This window comes from Oncorhynchus masou, chromosome 23, assembly GCF_036934945.1.
Source record: "Oncorhynchus masou masou isolate Uvic2021 chromosome 23, UVic_Omas_1.1, whole genome shotgun sequence".
Taxonomy (NCBI): domain Eukaryota; kingdom Metazoa; phylum Chordata; class Actinopteri; order Salmoniformes; family Salmonidae; genus Oncorhynchus; species Oncorhynchus masou.
In genome coordinates this window covers 27791379-27812500 of record NC_088234.1, presented here as the reverse complement: position 1 = coordinate 27812500, position 21122 = coordinate 27791379, and the positions used below count along the sequence as shown (strand labels likewise).

The window sequence follows — 21122 nt, the reverse complement described above, 5'->3', positions numbered from 1 at the left end:
GACTTGAACATACCAACAACTCAGCTAATCCTCTATGTACAATACACATACAGAACAAATACAAACATCTGACTTTCAGAGGCTGCTTTTTAAAAACGACTTTTGCAAGATAATTCCTTAAGAAAGCCAATGCTCTACTTTGGCATGACACAAAGTATCGCACTTGTGGAACCCGAGCCAAAGTAGATCTGCTCTTTGATCTGTAGCTTTGGGAAACTTTAATACAAACGTTTCCCAAAGCTACAGATCTAGGATCAGATCTACCTTGCCCTAGCCTTTAGGGTGGTGAATAACCATCTGACCCTGAACCTGTTGTTATGAAGACATGTGAGGTTGGGTTTACCATGGAGGCGGTCATGAAGAAATTCCATGGTAGCAGCGTCCCGAGGCCCAGAATGAAGAAGGTGATCCCCACCAACCAGCCCCTGGGAACGGGAGGAAAATATGAAAAGATCTGAAACAAGCATGTCATTCTTAAGTTTTTGGTATGTATTTAGCATGTTATTTCTTTAAAAATAGCAGGTAGTTTATGTACCGTGAAATAAAGTGCAACCAGTCAGGTTAAAATACGACAATAGTGAACTTTATTGAAGTACATCAGAAATTAAATCAAATTAAATCAAATCGATTAAAAACAGTACAAAGTTCCTTTTCAGCACCACTGCTTTGCTTGGAGCGCATTTCACTTAAACTCAAAATGTAAAAATAGGACTCTGGTTGAGAGTGAGAGCAGAAACGAGAAAGAAATAGATACTTATAGTTTGCAAGAGCAAGCGGCGCCAGCGACTCACCTATCACGCGGGGCGTCTGTCCGGTCCTTCATCCTGTGCTATGGCGTTCGGTTTAAACTAGGGCCAAAAGAAAAGGGGAACATAGTCAACATAAAGACCAAGTGTAGATTTGTCTATCCTCTCTAAGCACTTTTTTTACAGAATACAAATGCAGTACATTTTCCACATTCTAGAACATTGCGGCAAGGAGTAGGAGCCATTCCCACTACACGACAGTATGTCCAAGATAGGGTTGGGCAGGATTCAGATTTTCATATCGTGACACCGGCCTTCTCTCATCCCGGGATTTATGGTATTACAGTCTTAGTATATAAAGGGGGCTCTAAAAACGCAAAAAAGCCCATTGGGCATCTATAAACAGAATGCTAACAAAATTGTCACCAACTAATAGAGAATTTCAATAGAGGATGCTAGCTAAATATGCTAACAAGCGCAAAGTCAGGCAATCCAGCTCATAAAGTTATACTGCAGGGGGTGGCAGGTAGTCTAGTGGTTAGAGTGTTGGGCAAATAACCCAAAAGGTTGCTAGATCGAATCCCCGAGCTGACAAGGTAAAAATCTGTCGTTCTGCCCCTGAACAAGGCAGTTAACCCACTGTTTCTAGACCGTCATTGTAAATAAGACTTTGTTCTTAACTGACGTGACTAGTTAAATAAAGGTTAAATAAATAAATACAAGTATAGGTAGTAGCTGAGTTTGGACCATTACAAGTGAATGTGAACGACGTTTTGACTCATGCTTGTCTGAAGGAAGAACGGGTGTGGTTCTGGAGCAGTATGTGTATATGCTGTGTGTGTGGAATTGCTAGGGCAACAGGCCTGCCTGCTCTGCTCTAAGAATAGGGGGGAGGAGCAGACGGGCTGAGAAAGGAGGATAAAAATAAAAACACAGGAAATCAAGTTAACAGCTGTACAGATCACTCATCCAAAACGCTTTGACTTCTCAAACAAGGCAAAAAGCTAAACACACACACACACACACACATATATATTACACACACATACATACATACATATGATGCCATGTCTCCTTGTATATTCAGCCACTTACTTGCAGTGCATTCAGAAAGTACTCAGACCCCTTAACTTTTTCCACATTTTGTTATGTTACAGCCTTATTCTAAAATGGATTAATTAATGTAAATGTGATATTTCAGTTGTATTTTTTTATTTTCTTCAAATAAACAGTTTTTCCCTTTGTCATTATTGGGTATTGTGTGTCGATTAATGGGGTGGGGGGGGACAATTTAATCCATTTTAGAATAAGGCTGTAACGTAACAAAATGTGAGAAAGTCAAGCAGTCTGAATACTTAATGAATGCACAATAGCTAACTAGTTGTTATCCTATCCTAGGTATTCATCTGGAGGAGAAGGGGTCTAGAACAGAGCCCTTGAGCAGGCGTCAGGTGTCTCACGCGGAAGGATGGTGATTGACTTCCGCTGTCCTGCAGAGAGGGAGGGAGTTTGCTCCACCATTCAGGGGGAGGAGAAGGCAAGAGTTTTGACTGGGCTGAGTCTGAATGCTTGAGCAATGGTAGACATAAACCAAAGAGTTAAACCACCCGCTTTCTCCCGTTGTACTTCCGGCGCCGACAGAGATGGCCGCGACTCCGAAAAAGAGGGAAACGAGGCGGCTTCTGGTCGACTACATTTCCTAGGAAACTATGCAGTTTTTTGCCACTTTTTTTACGTGTTATTTCTTACATTAGTACCCCAGGTCATCTTAGGTTTCATTACATACAGATCGAGAAGAACTACTGTATATAAGATCAGCGGGGTCAACTCACCATCTGGATGAGTTGGGGGGTTTAATACGACCGGGAAGAATATGTTTTTGAGGCAGGGTCGACTGCGTAGAGCATGATCCTGTGTTCTGAAGGTTCTTACAAACAGGACAACGGAATGGATCGCCATGCAGCGTCATCCCACTGAAAACATGCGACTCGCCACCGAAAAAAGGGGGAAACGAAGGCGGTCTTCTGGTCAGACTACAGAGCCAAGACTTGGGTATAGCGAGAATAGGAGAGGGCCTAGAACAGAGCCCTGGGGGACACTTCCTAGACATTCTTCTTACCAATGTCCAGTCTCTTGACAACAAGGTTGATGAAATCCGAGCAAGGGTGAGCATTCCAGAGGGACATCAGAGACTGTAACGTTCTGTGCTTCATCTGGAGGAGAGGGGAGGAAACATGGCTCACTGCAAAGAGCTCTAGCTGAGGGACGCTATCCGAGAGGCAGCACAGGGCGGTGCAGCCAACGGGTTTCTCCACGCATCGCGCCGACAGAAACAAACACCTTTCTGGTAAGAAGAGGTTGGGGGTGGGGGTGTATGCCTTATGGCTAACGAGGCATGGTGCGATGAAAGAAACATACAGGAACTCAAATCCTTCTGTTCACCTGATTTAGAATTCCTCACAATCAAATGTAGACCGCATTATCTACCAAGAGAACTCTCTTCGATTATAATCACAGCCGTATATAGTGCCAGGAAGTCGAGGGACTGAGGGAGGCATAGGCTGAGATGAACTCTGCCCCCCCCCAAGCAGACACAGATGGCTCTGACCACCAGAACTTTATTTAACTCTTTGCAAACTGGAAACCATTTATCCGGAGGCTGCATTCATTGTTACTGGGGATTTTAACAAGGCTAATCTGAAAACAAGACTCCCTAAATTTTATCAGCATATCGATTGCGCAACCAGCTGGGTGGAAAAACCTTGGATCACTGTTACTCTAACTTCCCGAGCAAGGGTAGCATTCCAACGCATATAAGGCCCTACCCCGCCCCCTTTCGGAAAAGCTGACCAGGGAGTTGCAATTTATCGACTCCATTTTGCTGATACCTGCCTACAGACAAAAACTGAAAAAAAGCAAAGCTCCCACGCTGAGGTCTGTCCAACGCTGATCACTGTCCGACCGGAAAAGCTGACTCCACACTCCAAGACTGCTTCCATCACATGGACTGGGACATGTTTCGTATTGCGTCAGATAACAATATTGACGAATACGCTGATTCGGTGTGCGAGTTCATTAGAACGTGCGTTGAAGATGTCGTTCCCATAGCAACGATTAAAACATTCCCTAACCAGAAACCGTGGATTGATGGCAGCATTCGCGTGAAACTGAAAGCGCGAACCACTGCTTTCAATCAGGGCAAGGTGTCTGGTAACATGAGTGAATACAAACAGTGCAGCTATTCCCTCCGTAAGGCTATCAAACAAGCTAAGCGTCAGTACAGAGACAAAGTAGAATCTCAATTCAACGGCTCAGACACAAGAGGCATGTGGCAGGGTCTACAGTCAATCACGGACTACAGGAAGAAATCCAGCCCAGTCACGGACCAGGATGTCTTGCTCCCAGGCAGACTAAATAACTTTTTTGCCCGCTTTGAGGATAATACAGTGCCACTGACACGGCCTGCAACGGAAACATGCGGTCTCTCCTTCACTGCAGCCGAGGTGAGTAAAACATTTAAACGTGTTAACCCTCGCAAGGCTGCAGGCCCAGACGGCATCCCCAGCCGCGCCCTCAGAGCATGCGCAGACCAGCTGGCTGGTGTGTTTACGGACATATTCAATCAATCCCTATACCAGTCTGCTGTTCCCACATGCTTCAAGAGGGCCACCATTGTTCCTGTTCCCAAGAAAGCTAAGGTAACTGAGCTAAACGACTACCGCCCCGTAGCACTCACTTCCGTCATCATGAAGTGCTTTGAGAGACTAGTCAAGGACCATATCACCTCCACCCTACCTGACACCCTAGACCCACTCCAATTTGCTTACCGCCCAAATAGGTCCACAGACGATGCAATCTCAACCACACTGCACACTGCCCTAACCCATCTGGACAAGAGGAATACCTATGTGAGAATGCTGTTCATCGACTACAGCTCGGCATTCAACACCATAGTACCCTCCAAGCTCGTCATCAAGCTCGAGACCCTGGGTCTCGACCCCGCCCTGTGCAACTGGGTACTGGACTTCCTGACGGGCCGCCCCCAGGTGGTGAGGGTAGGTAACAACATCTCCTCCCCGCTGATCCTCAACACTGGGGCCCCACAAGGGTGCGTTCTGAGCCCTCTCCTGTACTCCCTGTTCACCCACGACTGCGTGGCGTTCACCCACGACTGCGTGGCCACGCACGCCTCCAACTCAATCATCAAGTTTGCGGACGACACAACAGTGATAGTCTTGATTACCAACAACGACGAGACGGCCTACAGGGAGGAGGTGAGGGCCCTCGGAGTGTGGTGTCAGGAAAATAACCTCACACTCAACGTCAACAAAACTAAGGAGATGATTGTGGACTTCAGGAAACAGCAGAGGGAACACCCCTCTATCCACATCGATGGAACAGTAGTGGAGAGAGTAGCAAGTTTTAAGTTCCTCGGCATACACATCACAGACAAACTGAATTGGTCCACTCACACAGACAGCATCGTGAAGAAGGAGGCTGAAGAAATTCGGCTTGTCACCAAAAGCACTCACAAACTTCTACAGATGCACAATCGAGAGCATCCTGGCGGGCTGTATCACCGCCTGGTACAACAACTGCTCCGCCCTCAACCGTAAGGCTCTCCAGAGGGTAGTGAGGTCTGCACAACACATCACCGGGGGCAAACTACCTGCCCTCCAGGACACCTACACCACCCAATGTTACAGGAAGGCCATAAAGATCATCAAGGACATCAACCACCCGAGCCACTGCCTGTTCACCCCGCTATCATCCAGAAGGCGAGGTCAGTACAGGTGCATCAAAGCTGGGACCGAGAGACTGAAAAACAGCTTCTATCTCAAGGCCATCAGACTGTTAAACAGCCACCACTAACATTGAGTGGCTGCTGCCAACACACTGACACTGACTCAACTCCAGCCACTTTAATAATGGGAATTGATGGGAAATGATGTAAATATATCACTAGCCACTTTAAACAATGCTACCGTATATAATGTTACTTACCCTACATTATTCATCTCATATGCATACGTATATACTGTACTCTATATCATCGACTGCATCCTTATGTAATACATGTATCACTAGCCACTTTAACTATGCCACTTTGTTTACATACTCATCTCATATGTATATACTGTACTCGATACCATCTACTGTATCTTGCCTATGCTGCTCTGTACCATCACTCATTCATATATCCTTATGTACATATTCTTTATCCCCTTACACTGTGTATAGGACAGTAGTTTAGGAATTGTTAGTTAGATTACTTGTTGGTTATTACTGCATTGTCGGAACTAGAAGCACAAGCATTTCGCTACACTCGCATTAACATCTGCTAACCATGTGTATGTTACAAATAAAATTTGATTTGATTTACTACTTACAAACACTTGACTGGCTCAACTGTTCTGGTGAACTACGGTAAGCTTCATAATGTAAAATAATGTGACACGTGAAAGAAGACCACAATCTGCTTCACCTCCTAGCGTATTACACAAGTTGACTGCAGGTGGTAACTTAAAGTAGCTACAAATATTCAAATTTATTGAAACACTTCAAAGAAACAGTTGACGGTACTGACGTTATTGAAAAAGCTTCCCATGGCTTTTTCCAAATATCCCGGTATACGGCCCAAGCCTCGTCCAAGAGCCACTTGATAGTAGCCTGTACTGTGAGGCTGTTAGCTGGATAGAGAGAGACCCGACCCCTCTCCCAGGTCAACAACTTCACACTCTATCGATTTCAATAGGAACAGTCAGTTCTATAAAGCTGTAGATTAAGCAAGAGTCCACTCCCTGTGTACACACTTGGTTCTGTACACACACAAACTGATAGGCTCCACACTACAACCCAACACAAATAGAAATTGCCCAGGTAGCACAGCTGCGTAGTTTACAAAAATCTATCCAAAAGTTGTTTGGGTCCTACAGCTTCCGCCGTACGAAGAACTTTCAAATAGAGGTACGATGTACCCCATTGACAATCCCGTCAGTTGAAACGTATCATCTGAGTCTGCCATTGAGCTCTGTTGTGGGAGCAAAACATGGCTACCCAACTTGTTTTGACTAGTCTGTGTGGAACAGTGGCAGGGTGGATGTGAGGGAGTGGGTTGGCAAGTCCCTACCCGTGCTGACTGGGAGAAACCATATCTGTGAACAGAGACATGCTTTTCAATGCAGAAATCCATAAATTGAAGTGGGGGGGGGGCTTGTTTTTTTATATATATACATATCCCAGTTGTTGAGGTAAGATGGACATTTTAAAAGGGCTGTCATTTGACAGAAAGCTCTTAGGTTTTGGGTTTCCATCCTTTACCCGGCAATGAAACGTGTGTTTGTAACCCACACCACACACGCCAAATATTGCCTGAGCTTGGTCACTAGTACACAAACGCCCTGTCTCCACAAACATACACTGCCTGCACACACACGCACACCAGAGCTGGGAAGATAAACCGACCGTACCGACCACTTATCTCAAGCATTCTGCTGATATCATTCATTACGATACTATACTAGAGAAATGTTATGTAGGAAATTAAATACGTTGGCTAATATGAGGGATTGTTACACCCATTCAACGATCACACTAGTAGTAGAAGTTTAAAGGGATCATTTCAAAACAATCTCCAGAGCACATTAATGTTATAAACTTATCGTTCAATTTATCGTTATTGCATCAATTCAGGCAATTTAACACGATAGGGATTTTTTGGCCATATCGCCCATCTCCAACATGCACACCCACCTGTGTCCTACCAGGAGAATATTAACAAAGAATTTAAGTTGGAGAGTGATATTTCAATTCAGAATGTGAGAACAAGCAAGGCACTCATGCAAACAACTCCTCCGCTCTTTGCTTTGTTACATTTCATTTCACAGAGAGCAACATTTCTGCCAGGAGGCATGCTTTCACCAAGGACCGACCACTTGCCAGCATGTTCACACCAAGGCTGAGTTAAAAGCCACGCTTTCTATTGGTGTGGTGTCTGATTCATACACTCTATTTCCTTTGAAGTGCTCACCGATGCGTGAAAGTCACAGGGGCATTATAGACGGTCACTGGTGAAGGTCTTGGAGCACCACCGCAAAAGGTCATATTTGACCAAGAACACTGCACAGCAGAGGCTAACCTTCCTCCGCTACTCTCTTCTCCGCGCGAGGCTACAATACGCTGAGTTTCCCCGGGGAAGCTGTGAAGCTCCGGGGAATCTGAAACGAGCTGTAGTCTTATAGACGTGATTGTGTTTATTAGTCTTAAATAATGTGAAACAATGTTATGGTTTACTACGTTTCGTTAAATCATGTGTGGCTATAAATATTGCATTTACACTTTTTTTTTTTAAAGAAAAGCGCATTCTTTGTCCATTAAAAGAACATAAAATTGATCAGAAGTACAGTGTAGACATTGTTAATGTTGTAAATGACTATTGTAGCTGGAAACGGCAGATTTGTTATGGAATATCTACATAGGTGTAAAGAGGCCCATTATCAGCAACCATCATTCCTGTGTTCCAATGGGATGTTGTGTTAGCTAATCCAAGTATATCATTTTAAAAGGCTAAGAAAACGATTTTGAAATTATGTTAGCACAGCTGAAAACTGTTGTGCTGATTTACAGACGCAATAAAACTGGCGTTCCTTAGATTAGTTGAGTATCTGGAGCATCAGCATTTGTGGGTTCGATTACAGGCTGAAAATTGCCAGAAACAAATAACATTCTTCTGAAACTCGTCAGTCTATTCTTGTTCTGAGAAATGAAGGCTAATGTGAGAAATTGCCAAGAAACTGAAGATTCGTACAACACTGTGTACTACTCCCTTCATAGAAAAACAGAGCAAACTGGCGCTAACCAGAATTGAAAGAGGAGTGTGAGGCCCCGGGGCACAACTGAGCAAGAGGACAAGTACATTTTATTTTACTAGGCAAGTCAGTTAAGAACAAATTCTTATTTTCAATGGCGGCCTAGGAACAGTGGGTTAACTGCCTTGTTCAGGGGCAGAACGACAGATTTTCACCTTGTCAGCTCGGGAATTAGATCTTGCAACCTTTTGGTTACTAGTCCAACACTCTAACCACTAGGCTACCCTGGCACCCATTAGTGTCTAGTTTAAGAAACAGACGCCTCACAAGTCCTCAACTGGCAGTTTCGTTAAATAGTACCTCAAAACACCAGTCTCAACGTCAACAGTGAAGATGCGACACCGGGATGCTGGCCTTCGAGGCAGAGTTACCAAGAAAAAGCCATATCTCAGACTGGCTAATAAAAAGAAAAGATGAAGATGGGCAAAAGAACACAGACACTGGACAGAGGAACTCTGCCTAGAAGGCAAGCATCCCGGAGTCGCCGCTTCACTGTTGACGTTGAGACTGGTGTTTTGCGGGTACTAGGTCGCCAGGTGTACGGTGTTTCCTCCGACACATTGGTGCGGCTGGCTTCCGGGTTAAGCGGGCATTGTGTCAAGAAGCAGTGCGGCTTGGTTGGGTTGTGTTTCGGAGGACGCACGGCTCTCGACATTCGCCTCTCCCGAGTCTGTACGGGAGTTGCAGCGATGAGACAAGCTAACTGCTATGAAGTATATACCACGAAATTGGGGAGAAAAAAGGGGTAAAACATTTTTAAAAAGAAAAAATGTCCAGATCAACTAGCCCATGTCAGCAACCGTTATTTTTTGTATGTAGGTTTTTTAGCCTATGGATATTGTTGTAATTTATTACTCGCTCAAATATCACATGAATACACATTAGACATGGCAAAGTGAATAGAAGTGCCTGACCGTTTGCTTTAAAAAACTGCAACATTATCTTTGCACCCCATAACACAATGTGTAGAACTGCAGGAAATAAGCTTTAAATCCTGCAAAATTCTCTACCAAGAAGAGGGGTGTGAACAGTTTGTCATGAAGAATAATTGTGCTCATAGAAATAGATGTGGCGCGCCCGCACGCAGGCGGGCATGGGATGTTCCCCAGTGCTGGAAGAGGGGGGTGCCTGAGTGAAAAGGTCTGGGAACCCATGGGCTATATAAATTCATTAATATGGGCCGAACATTGTATATACATTCATTCATATGGTTATATAAAAGACAAAGCTAAAAACAGACTATACTATATCTATATAGATTTTACATTGTATCTTAATTTTAAAGATTGTATTTTAATTTGATCTAGTGTTTACACCATCCATTAACACCAACCATTCACTATAAAACATGTATTTATTAACAAATAAGGATTAGCAAAATACTAAAAATGGGGCAAAAATAAGTAAACCTAAAACATTTATTTCAAATAACCAACAACAAAAAAACTGCACCATAAAAACAAGTTCACAAACAAAGAATGTGCTGTGTATTGGTGTAATAAGGCTTTGGGAGTCATTGAAAGGGTTGAAATTGATAAGTGTCACAAAGAAGTGTCCAACTAGGCTAGGTACTCATTTTCCTCAGATGGATTTTGGAGCATTTGAAAGTGTAGGCAACACTCCTCTGCCAAATGGTGGGGTGGGTAGTGCCAAGATTTGCAGAAAATCATTATACCTTTGACACACGTGTCCATAGAACACTCTTCCAAGAGTCTTGATGATCATCCAGGTGCTTTTTTGGCAAACTTGAGTCCACTTTTTGGACGACATGGGTCCCAGTATGTCTGGTGAAAACCAAACAGTGCATTCCCACAGTAAGAACCTCACACCAACGGTCAAGCATACTGGAGGCAGTGTGATGGTTTGGGGATGCTTTGCTGCCTCAGGTCCCGGATGACTTGCCTCAATAAAAGGAACTATAAATTCTGCTCTGTATCAGAGAATTCTACAGGACAATGTCAGGCCATCCGTCTGTGAGCTGAAGCTGAATCGCAGCTGGGTCATGCAGCAAGACAAGGATAAAAATAAAAATAAAAACATACAATCAAGTCTACGTGAAAATTGTTAAAAAGCAACACATTTTAAGTTTTGGAATGGCAGTCAAAGTCCAGACCTAATCCCAATTGAGATGTTGTGGCAGGACTTGAAACGAGCAGTTCATGCTTGAAAACACACAAATATTGCTGAGTTAAAGCAATTCTGCCTGGATGAGTGGGCCAAAATTCCTCCACAGTGACGTGAGAGACTGAGCAACAACTACAGGAAGCGTCTGGCTAAAGGAGGCACAACCAGTTATTGAGTGTAAGGGGGCAATTACTTTTTCACACACGGTGGCATTGGGTGTGGCATAGCTTTGTTTAGGAAATAAAGGGGGGAAAAGTATGCAATTGTTGTGTTATTTGTTCACTCAAGTTCCCTTTAACTAATATTAGGTTTTGGTTGAAGATCTGATACTTTTCAACAGCACTGTAAGGTCACTCAGTCGAGCACTCAATTTCAAACAGTTTCAACCACAAAGATCAGGGAGGTTTTCCAACGCCCGCATGAAAGGGCACCTATTGGTAGATGGGTAAAATAAAAAAAAAGCAGACATTGAATATCCCATTGAACATGGTGACGTTATCACACTTTGGATGGTGTATTAATACACCCAGTCACTACAAGGATACAGGCATCAACCAATCAAATGTATTTATAAATCCCTTCTTACATCAGCTGATGTCACAAAGTGCTGTACAGAAACCCAGCCTAAAACCCCAAACAGCAAGCAATGCAGATGTAGAAGCACCGTGGCTAGGAAAAACTCCCTAGAAAGGCCAGAACATAGGAAGAAAACTAGAGAGGAACCAGGCTATGAGGGGTGGCCAGTTCTCTTCTGGCTGTGCCGGGTGGAGATTATAACAATACCTGGCCAAGATGTTCAAATGTTAATAGATGATCCTTCCTAACTCAGTTGCCGGAGAGGAATAAAACCGCTCAGTGATTTCACCATGAGGCCAACGGTGACTTTCAAACAGTTAGAGTTTAATGGCTGGGATAGGAGAAAACTGAGGATGGAACAATATTGTAGTTACTCCACAATACTAACCTAAATGACAGTGTCACACCCTGACCATAGTTTGCTTTGTATGTTTTGTTTGGTCAGGGTGTGATCTGAGTGGGCATTCTATGTTGGATGTCTAGTTTGTCTGTTTCTGTGTTTGGGCCTGATATGGTTTTCAATCAGAGGCAGGTGTTAGTCATTGTCTCTGATTGGGAACCATATTCAGGTAGCCTGTTTTGTGTTGGGTTTTGTGGGTGGTTGTCTCCTGTGTCAGTGTTTGTACCACACAGGACTGTTTTGGGTTTTCACGTTTCTTGTTTTGTAGTTTATTCATGTATAGTTTCTTTATTAAAGAACCATGAATTATAACCACGCTGCATTTTGGTCCGCCTCTCCTTCCCAGGAGGAAAGCCGTTACAGACAGAGTGAAAAGAAGGAAGCCTGTACAGAATACAAATATTTCAAAACATGCATCTTGTTTGCAAATAAGGCACTAAAGTAATGCAAAAAAAGGTGGCAAAGAAATGTACTTTATGTCCTGAATACAAAGTGTCATGTTTGGGACAAATCCAACATCACTTGCATCGGCATGGACTATGTTTTTTTTTTTAGGACAAAAATAAACGGAATAGAGCTAAGAATAGGCTAAATCCTAGAGGAAACACTGGTTCAGTCTGCTTTCCAACAGACACTGGGTGACAAATTCACCTTTCTGCATGACAATAACCTAAAACACAAGGCCAAACATGCACTGGAGTTGCTTACCAAGACGACATTGAATGTTCCAGAATGGCCTAGCTACAGTTGACTGAAAACTTCTTGAAAATCTATGTCAATAATTGAAAATGGCTGTCTAGCAATGATCAACAACCAACTTGACAGAGCTTGAAGAATTGTAAAAATAATCATGTGCAAATATTATACAATCCAGGTGTGGAAAGCTCTTAAAGACTTACCCAGAAAGACACAGCTTTCATCATTGGCAAATAGTGATTCAAACACATATTGACTCAGGGGTGTTAATATTTATATAAATTAGATATTTCATTTTCATTAAATTAGCAAACATTTCTAAGAACATGTATTCGCTTTGGGGGGTATTGTGTGTAGGAAAAATGTATGTAATGAGTGAGGAAAAATGCGTCCATTTGGGAATCAGGCTGCAACAACAACAAAATGTGGAATAAGTGAAGGGGTATGAATACTTTCCGAAGGCACTGTATGTTGCCGAAGAATTGCGCAAAATTGGTGGAATATGATTCACAGCTGTAAAGTCTGCCAAAGGAAATCCACTAACTATTTACTCTGGGGTGTAAAAACATCTGCAATCAAGAAATGTTTTAAATGGATTTTTAATTTAGAAAATGTTCTCTAACTTTCACACACTTTGAATATGTGGAGTACGTTTTACAGATTTGTAGGGGAGGAAAAATCTAATTTACCCAATCCTTTTTTTAAATGTAATTTAAAGGCAGCAAAATTTGAAGACTGCCATGCTCCACCATTACTATTCAGTAGCACTGTCTGCAAACAAGCACACACCGGCCACGAACGATGTGTTTACGATACCGTGTTGTTAATCATTTGTTCAACCAAATGGGAAAGGTCTATGTGAGCCTTTGAAATAAGATTTTTAAAAACATTAAAAAAACATTTGCAAATATCTTCGATACAGATGTTATTAGCAACTTCTGCAGAAGCTAGCTAGCTTTAGCTTGGTACCTAGCTAGCACCAATTTAATTAAATTTTTTTATTTTACCTTTATTTTACTAGGCAAGTCAGTTAAGAACAAATTCTTATTTTCAATGACGGCCTAGGAACAGTGGGTTAACTGCCTGTTCAGGGGCAGAATGACAGATTTGTACCTTGTCAGCTCGGGGATTCGAACTTGAAAGTGACACAGAAGGTTACAAATTGGTGGAATCATGCCACATTTAGACTAGATAATGTTAAACAAGGTTGGAGTGTTGTAATGTGGAGCAATGAAATGGGGAATCAGTCTACTCGGTGACACCCACTGAACACAACTGTGAAAAGTTTATGCAAATATACTCTTATCAGGGACTTATCCTCTTATGAGGGAAATCACCTCCCCAGTCAGCCTATTGCACGTACTGACAATCATATTGCACTGTACAGCCTTACCTACGGTTGGGGGATCAATTAAATGGGGTATCAATCTACTCAGTACCCCCTCCCTGTGTCTTCCTCAGATTTCAGAGTTCTCAGACTCCAAAACATCCACGCAGTATTGTTTTCCCTCTGGAATAGTGTTCAATAGACATAGTAGGTTGACTGGTACAATAAATGTGTCTCAATTCAGTGGTCTCAGAGTCTCGCAATAACAGCTACAACGTTAATGTTCTCTGGCTGTCACGGAGTAGGCTGTTACACCATGTCATTGACCCACATTGTTATTTGACACGGAAAGACCAAAGCGGCGTTCCATATGCAAGGGGTGTGTCGACTTCCACTAGGCACTGTAGTAGTTTCAAGTTTTTAATGTCATGTGCGCAAGTACAGTGACATAAGAAGTGTTCAGTCACCGGGTTCTAACCTTGGTGACAAGCTAGGAGAGGACAATGCTGTTGAACGCTTAGCTGTAGTCAATGAATAGGACTCTTACATTGGTATTCCTCTCATCTAGGTGGATGGGTCTAGGGTGTCTGGGATGATAGAGTTGATGTGTGCCATAACCAGTCTTTCAAAGCACTTCATGATTACAGATGTGAGTACAACAGGGAGGTAGTCATTGTGGCATGAAGCCTTAGAGTTCTTAGGAACAGGAATGATGGTAGCCATTTTAAAAGACATGTGGGGATTACATGTGAAATTACAGTGAATATGCCTGCCAACTGATCTTCGCATGTTCTGAGAAAGCACCCTGGAATACCATCCGGCCCCGCAGCCCTGTGAGTGTTGACCTGATTCAAGACCTTACTCACGTCAGCCTCGGAGACCGAGATCAATCAGTCCTCTAGTGATAGACCGGAGGTAGGCCTATATCTGTCTGCTCAAAGTCATTTCAACATAACTAACTACACAACAAGCAGTCAAGCAGAACTGTTGAAACTGGGTAAAACCATGGACAACGCTACGTTGTGAAGGAGTGTGAGAGAGAGAGAGACCTGCTCAACCTCATCACCCAGAGAGAAGGGGAACTTTTGACTATCAAGAGAATAGCACGTACACAATCACTGCCCCATGACAATTTAATCAGCTGATTAAGCAGAAACTTGGGAGACTGAGGATTCTTGTGTACTTAATTTCGCAGACTAGAGGCTAAGAATTGATGGGTTGGGGAATATGTAAAAAAATAAAAATAAATTAAATCAACGTTTATTACAGACTAATATTACAATTCCTGAAAGACACTAGAAAACACATATACCGAGGGCTCTGGAAACAAAAATAGAACAGGGCAACCTAATTCTGTGGCAGGAAAGAGTATGAGTGTGATAACAGGCCTTGGGAACGTTTAATGGATTTGTCCAAAAAGAACACCAAAATGTTACTCCCACATTCACATAACTTGGCATTGGCTGCTGTCAAACAGGTTTTGGGAGGGAAATCAGCCAGCCATCTAGCTGATTTATCAGCACCCAATCACATGCCAGGTGATGTTAGGGATTATAAATGCATTATGACTTAATGCTAAGAATGTGTAAGTAAGGACGACTGGTACTTGAAGGTTAGATAACCTTGGGATATGCGTTCTATAAAAAATAAATACTGGACTTTTAGATATATGACGAGGCTTGGACAATGTTCTTCACGGCAGTTCTCCCCATCACACTTCCAAGTTCAACACTTGGAACAGTACGATAAAAGCTAATAACATAGCAAAAAATGGTCTACTAATCTTTTCACACTGTCAAAATAATACGTCTCACAAAGACAAGTAGGTTTTTAGCTGATTTTTGTCTTGAATTCCTTGCTTTTCATCTGCTTTTCCACTCCTTCTTCTGTTTCCCTTCCAATGTATAGCACTTTGCCATGAGCAAATGAGTGGTTTCTTTGTTGAAACCCACTATGTCAAATATGACATAAACCTGTGTTTTATAAAGGGTGACATAAGCACCGCTTAATAAAGGCTTTATAAATCATATTAAATTGAGGCTTCACAAAGTATATATAACCTTGTCGTGCATTGCAACGTCAGGATAGTGGGTTCTATTCCCGGGACCACCCATACGTACAAATGTATGCGCGCATGACTAAGTCGCTTTGGATCGTGTCAGCTATGTTGTATATATTATATTCCTTTAAAACATTTCTAGGATGGCCCAATCTCTTCCCTCTTGGGTGAATAGCAAATATTAGACCGGTCCTCAACTTTCCCCAAAAGTCTGTGCTGCAGGATGACACACACTCTAAAGTGCAGTCATGTACAGCAAAAAACACTGGAAGGCCTTTTAAAATCCATTTTTAACCTAATTAATTCCCCCCTTCCAAAATTCTGTTTTCTCAGTTTTGTTTTTCCAAGTTTCAGATTTCCCCCCCTCTTCTGGTTTCCCCCCAGGTCTCACACCTTTATAATAGAAAAACAACATTGGATTTCCTGTGTTCACAACCATGCTTAAACCACATCGGGATGACTTTTGAGTTCTGGGAAAAAAATCTAGTTGCCCTTTAATTCAGTGCACATGTTTGGTTAGCGGTGTTTCTGTAGCGCATTAAGCTCGCGTGATGAGCTCGCAAATCAAATACCCACTTGTGGCGTCACTGGACAGCTTCATTTAATATATTTAGAATACGGCTGTAACGTAACAAAATGTGGGGAAAAGTCAAGGAGTCTGAATAATTTCCGAAGGCACTGTATATACGTCAAACGGTATTGTGGAGATATTTCGTAGTTTTTTCATGGGTATATTACTTTCCGATTTCACTCTTATTGCAAACCTAAGCGTGACTGTTATGGAAAGAGGAGATCCTCCGATATGCCCTTACATACTTCGAAGCAACCTGGAATACATTTTTTAGATGACCAGTGCTTCTATAGTGAAACAAATCTCACATCTTTGCAGTTTGCAAGCGATGTTAGGCTACATTGTATCATTGTTTCTTCTTCAGAGCAAACTGGCGAGCAACAACATAATTTCACTTAACTTGAAGAACTCCTGGTTCTCTTGGTTTAGCAGTGTATCCACACATTTTTGAATGATGGTGAAGGGGGTGATTAAATGTACATTATAAACCGGGTGGTTTGAGCTCTGAATGCTGATTGGCTGACAGCCGTAGTATATATCAATCCACGGGTTTGACAAAACTGTTATTTTTATTATTCTAATTGCGTTCGTAACTAGCTTAAAATAGCAAGAAGGCACCCCGGGGTTTTGTGTTAGATCGCCAATATACCACGGCTAAGGGCTGTGGTCCACACTCCGCATTGCGTCTTGCACAAGACCAGCCCTTAGCTGTGGAAAATTGGCCTAATACCACACCTGCTCGGGCCTTATTGCTTCAATATATAAGAGGGGTTGGTAACTGGGTTTAGCCTTCAGCCAATTTGTTCCTGAGCTTGTCGGCGGGCCAGAACATAATTAGACTATTAGCAAATCACCTCGCTGCCCAATTCATAGCACTACACATTTAACACGTGGTTAGTGGGATAATCAATTCAATGACAATAATAATTAGATCTGATTTCAGTGGTAAAATCACCAATGTCTCTATTAATAGGTCTACCTATATTCATCTTACCAGATTTCTCCAATGCCAAACCAGTGTGTCTTGTTTGCAACAAAGCTCTCGCTGTTTGCAAGGAATTCATTCTGAGATGTAATTATATATCTAATCATGGTATTTTCAGAAGTACATTTCCCACCCCAGACATGAGGCCTGAGTCCGACGCAGAAAGGAGGAAGGTGGCCTATTTAAGGAGTGCATGGTGACAGTATTGGAGGACCTAGCTATACCGACAAATATATGGATAAACATAATTGCGTCTGTTAAACAGGTAAGCATACCTCTTATTTCTTATCGCTTCAACAAAGCCCTCGTTAGTAAAAATGTGCCTACTCAACTTTCAGCACTGGCCGCTGTCCATATTGATTTTAGACGCAGCGGTCTAAGGGGTCACTACAGACCTGGGTTCGGTCCCAGAGGAGGCGGGATGTCCTTGTCCCATTGCTCTGCCAGCATGATGCATTTTTTGCATCATATGATGATATTTTGCATCACACCAGCTGTATTTCTGTATTTGTGAATCTACACATCTTGAAAACCTGATTGCTCACATGCAAAATATTTTGGGACTATATCAACAATGGACTAATTAAACAAATACCAAAATATAGTTTATGGGATAGAGTTTTCCTTTAAGAAGCTTTTGAGAAACAGGGCCCAGAGCCACCAGAGTGGGGTTGTAAATATGCTGCTGCTCTGTGATGAGGGAAGCACAGCACTCAGGATCCTCATGAACAGGACACCCTTTGTCTCCTGAATAAGTAAGTAATGTGTTTGTAGCGGTGACTCTGGGCTGTTTCTGGGAACGCTCGGTCGCTGCCCTACACACAGCCACAGACACCAATTCAGCACCTTGCTGATCCTCTAGACTAGAAGTCACACTAGCAGACTAGTCCACACAGACAGTAGCCTAATAACGGTAGAGTGGGATAAATGACATTCATTTTAGGTTTTTAATTCCATGACTCCGAATGGGCCGTTTTGCATACAGAATAGCTGTCCATCAGATTAAAGCGGCATTTATTGGGGGACATGGGCTCGCTTGAACAGCAGGACTACAAAGAGATCCTTAGCGGTTTTCCCAAGCCATAGATGTGTCATAGCACTGTGTAATTGTGAAATTACTTTCATGGGCAACATACATGCTCTCTTGCTCTTTCTTCTCTCCATCTCACACACACACACACACACACACACACACACACACACACACACACACACACACACACACACACACACACACACACACACACACACACACACACACACACACACACACGTGTAGACCAGATTAGAAGTGGAGCAGCTCCCCGATTTATCAGTGTCTCTGAGCACCAACTGGTCAAGTTGTTACTGTCATAACCAAAACAGAAAGATTAGGATTTATCTATTCTGTCATTGTTTTCATATGTAACATGATAACAAAAGGTGGAATTTTCTCAAATCCTTTCCATTGTGATTTTTTTATTACTCAAATAAGCTAATTTGATTATTTACTTAGGCTATACAGGGAAACATTTTAAGATCCTAGATGTAGATATAGCCTATCAAATCAAATGTTTTTTGTCACATGCGCCAAATACAACAGGTGTAGGTAGACCTTACAGTGAAATGCCTACTACAAGCCTTTAAGCAACAATGCAGTTAAGAAAAACACCTTAAAAAACATATAAGAAATACAAGTAACAAATAATTAAAGAGCCCTTCTCAGTAGAACTGTTGATTTTCACTTCCAAATCATATGGCAGACACCAGTACAGAAAATAAACCCGTCTGATCGATCACCCAGAATTTCCAGAAGAGGCCGCGCAGTTTATCACTGAATCTCTTATCAGGGATTACGAGTAAATCTCGACTGCGTCAGTCTTGGCCATGTGGTGTCCAAAAAACCCATGATGAACATTGAATATTCAAAACTGCGTGTCCTTTGGTGACGATTTCCAAGCCTTGCCTGACTGAACAAGCGCTCCGTCATGGCGTATGGTGTGAAAGAGTCCCTTTGTAAAGGCTGACTGTTGAGAGCACGCCGCAATGCACCTGTCGCGCCATTCTTCCACAGATATGCAATATCAATAGAATTAAATACATCTAGTTCAATTGAAAATACGGTTTAGGATTTGACGTAGACTTCGGTGAATTACAGCATGCCTCCGTGGGCATATGCATTACGAGCAAACTTGAGTAACGTTACTTGTACTCAGCCTAAAGATGTCGGGGAATGTGATGTATATTTTCCCTTCAGCATATTAAGTACCAATAATCTAATTTCACTAAACAACCCATTTGACAGTTGTAGCAGGTGACATTATTCTAGCAACACTACAAAAAGGGGCCCCTTTATAAATCCCAGAAGCCCGGTGAACAAGAGCGGCTTTGTCTGTCGCATCACCTAACAGACAATGACGAAAACCAATTCACACGATTATACTCCCAAACAATTGATCGCTACGATTAACTGAAACAATTGTAGTAATTCATTCCCGCTTTCCGTATCAAACCGCGGAAGAGGCCAGACTCACATTGCGCCCACTCACCTTGTAGTGACGAGAAACGTGGTAGTCAGCTCAATGTTTTCACTGTCGCGACGGTAAGCAAAACTGATGTCGTGAATACCAAAGCGACGACATGAAGGTCATAATTAAAAATTGTTACACGGTAAATGTATCACTCCACGTGGCCCGAGCGCCAAATCGTTACGAACGGCTACGCTGAAGTAAGAGGCTCACGTAGAGCGTAACCTTCATTTGCCACGATCCCGGCAGAATCAAACACAGCATCGCATATTGCTGAGATGCTCCTCCCCATGACTGTAGATCGTGGACTACAATTTTTTTCGGCAATAGGAAGTGATAACGGGAGGGCTGCAATGAACTGTTGTGTTCAACTTCTCACACAGGAGGCAAGGGGAAGGGGGATACCTAGTCAGTTGTATGCATTCAACTGAAACGTGTCTTAATGTTGCGGGTCATTTTGACCCATTTCCACGTTTGAGTTGTCTAAAATACTAGTTAACCTGTTTGTTTTCTCCATTAAATTAAATTTTCCTCATTTAGGGTCATGAGCCTAACTTCAAAACGTGGACACTGGTATGTTGTGGAATGTCTGTGCATATTCTGTATACAAACATGATGTTGTGGGTCATTTTGATCCGGAGGCTTTCATGTGTATCGATATTGGCACGGGTCCAAAATAAACAAGTGTCTCTGATGTATTTTACTTTGACTGGTTCTGGTTGCACGTGTATGATTATGTTTGGGTGAAAATGAGTTTCCAAAGCATCTCCTTCTCAGTGCGAGAGCAGCAGATCTCTGACACAGACAGTCAAAAATGAGCTCCGAAAGATTTTCAGTCAATGAAGCCTTATCACAAATTCTGGACTGTGACAGTCAAATAGGAGAAGAGGTTTCAGAGATGGATGACAACACTGTTGATGATCCAGATAGTGCATTTTTCTTTGGTGAAGAGGATTCAGAGGAGGAGTCTGCCATACCATCCCCTCCATCAGATGAGGAGAGAGAGCATACAACAACCATCACCCAGAGAAGAGAGGACATGAAAGTCTAAAGATGGTGCTATAGAATGGTCACCGTCACCACAACGAAGTCAGGGTAGACTGTCAAGCACGCAGGTACATTGTGTTCAACATGCGGAGAGAAAGACTGTGAAAGGATACTTTTGAACAATAGGGTAAAATGACACCTAAGTGTTATCGTTACTGGGAAATACAAAACTAATGCCTACTTGGGGAAACAAACGCTTGTTTGTGAGATATGTTT

At 42.5% G+C, this 21122-nt stretch overlaps 1 protein-coding gene across 4 annotated transcripts in view; it reads right to left on the bottom strand.

Annotated features, from left to right (window-relative positions):
• Positions 1-20139, bottom strand: part of LOC135510691 (equilibrative nucleoside transporter 2-like) — a 32552-nt gene extending 12413 nt beyond the window's left edge. Inside the window, exons 1-3 of one of the 4 annotated variants that reach the window (XM_064931809.1) lie at positions 19866-20139; positions 792-848; positions 344-425 (exon numbers count right to left, since the gene is read on the bottom strand). In XM_064931809.1, the coding sequence (XP_064787881.1) occupies positions 344-425; positions 792-823 (114 nt within the window). In that variant the 5' untranslated portion in view covers positions 824-848; positions 19866-20139. Of the gene's footprint in view, positions 1-343; positions 426-791; positions 849-6333; positions 6829-19865 lie in introns of those variants that run through there. The other 3 variants (XM_064931807.1, XM_064931808.1, XM_064931810.1) reach the window with 3 other exon arrangements.
• Positions 20140-21122: the final 983 nt, after the last annotated feature.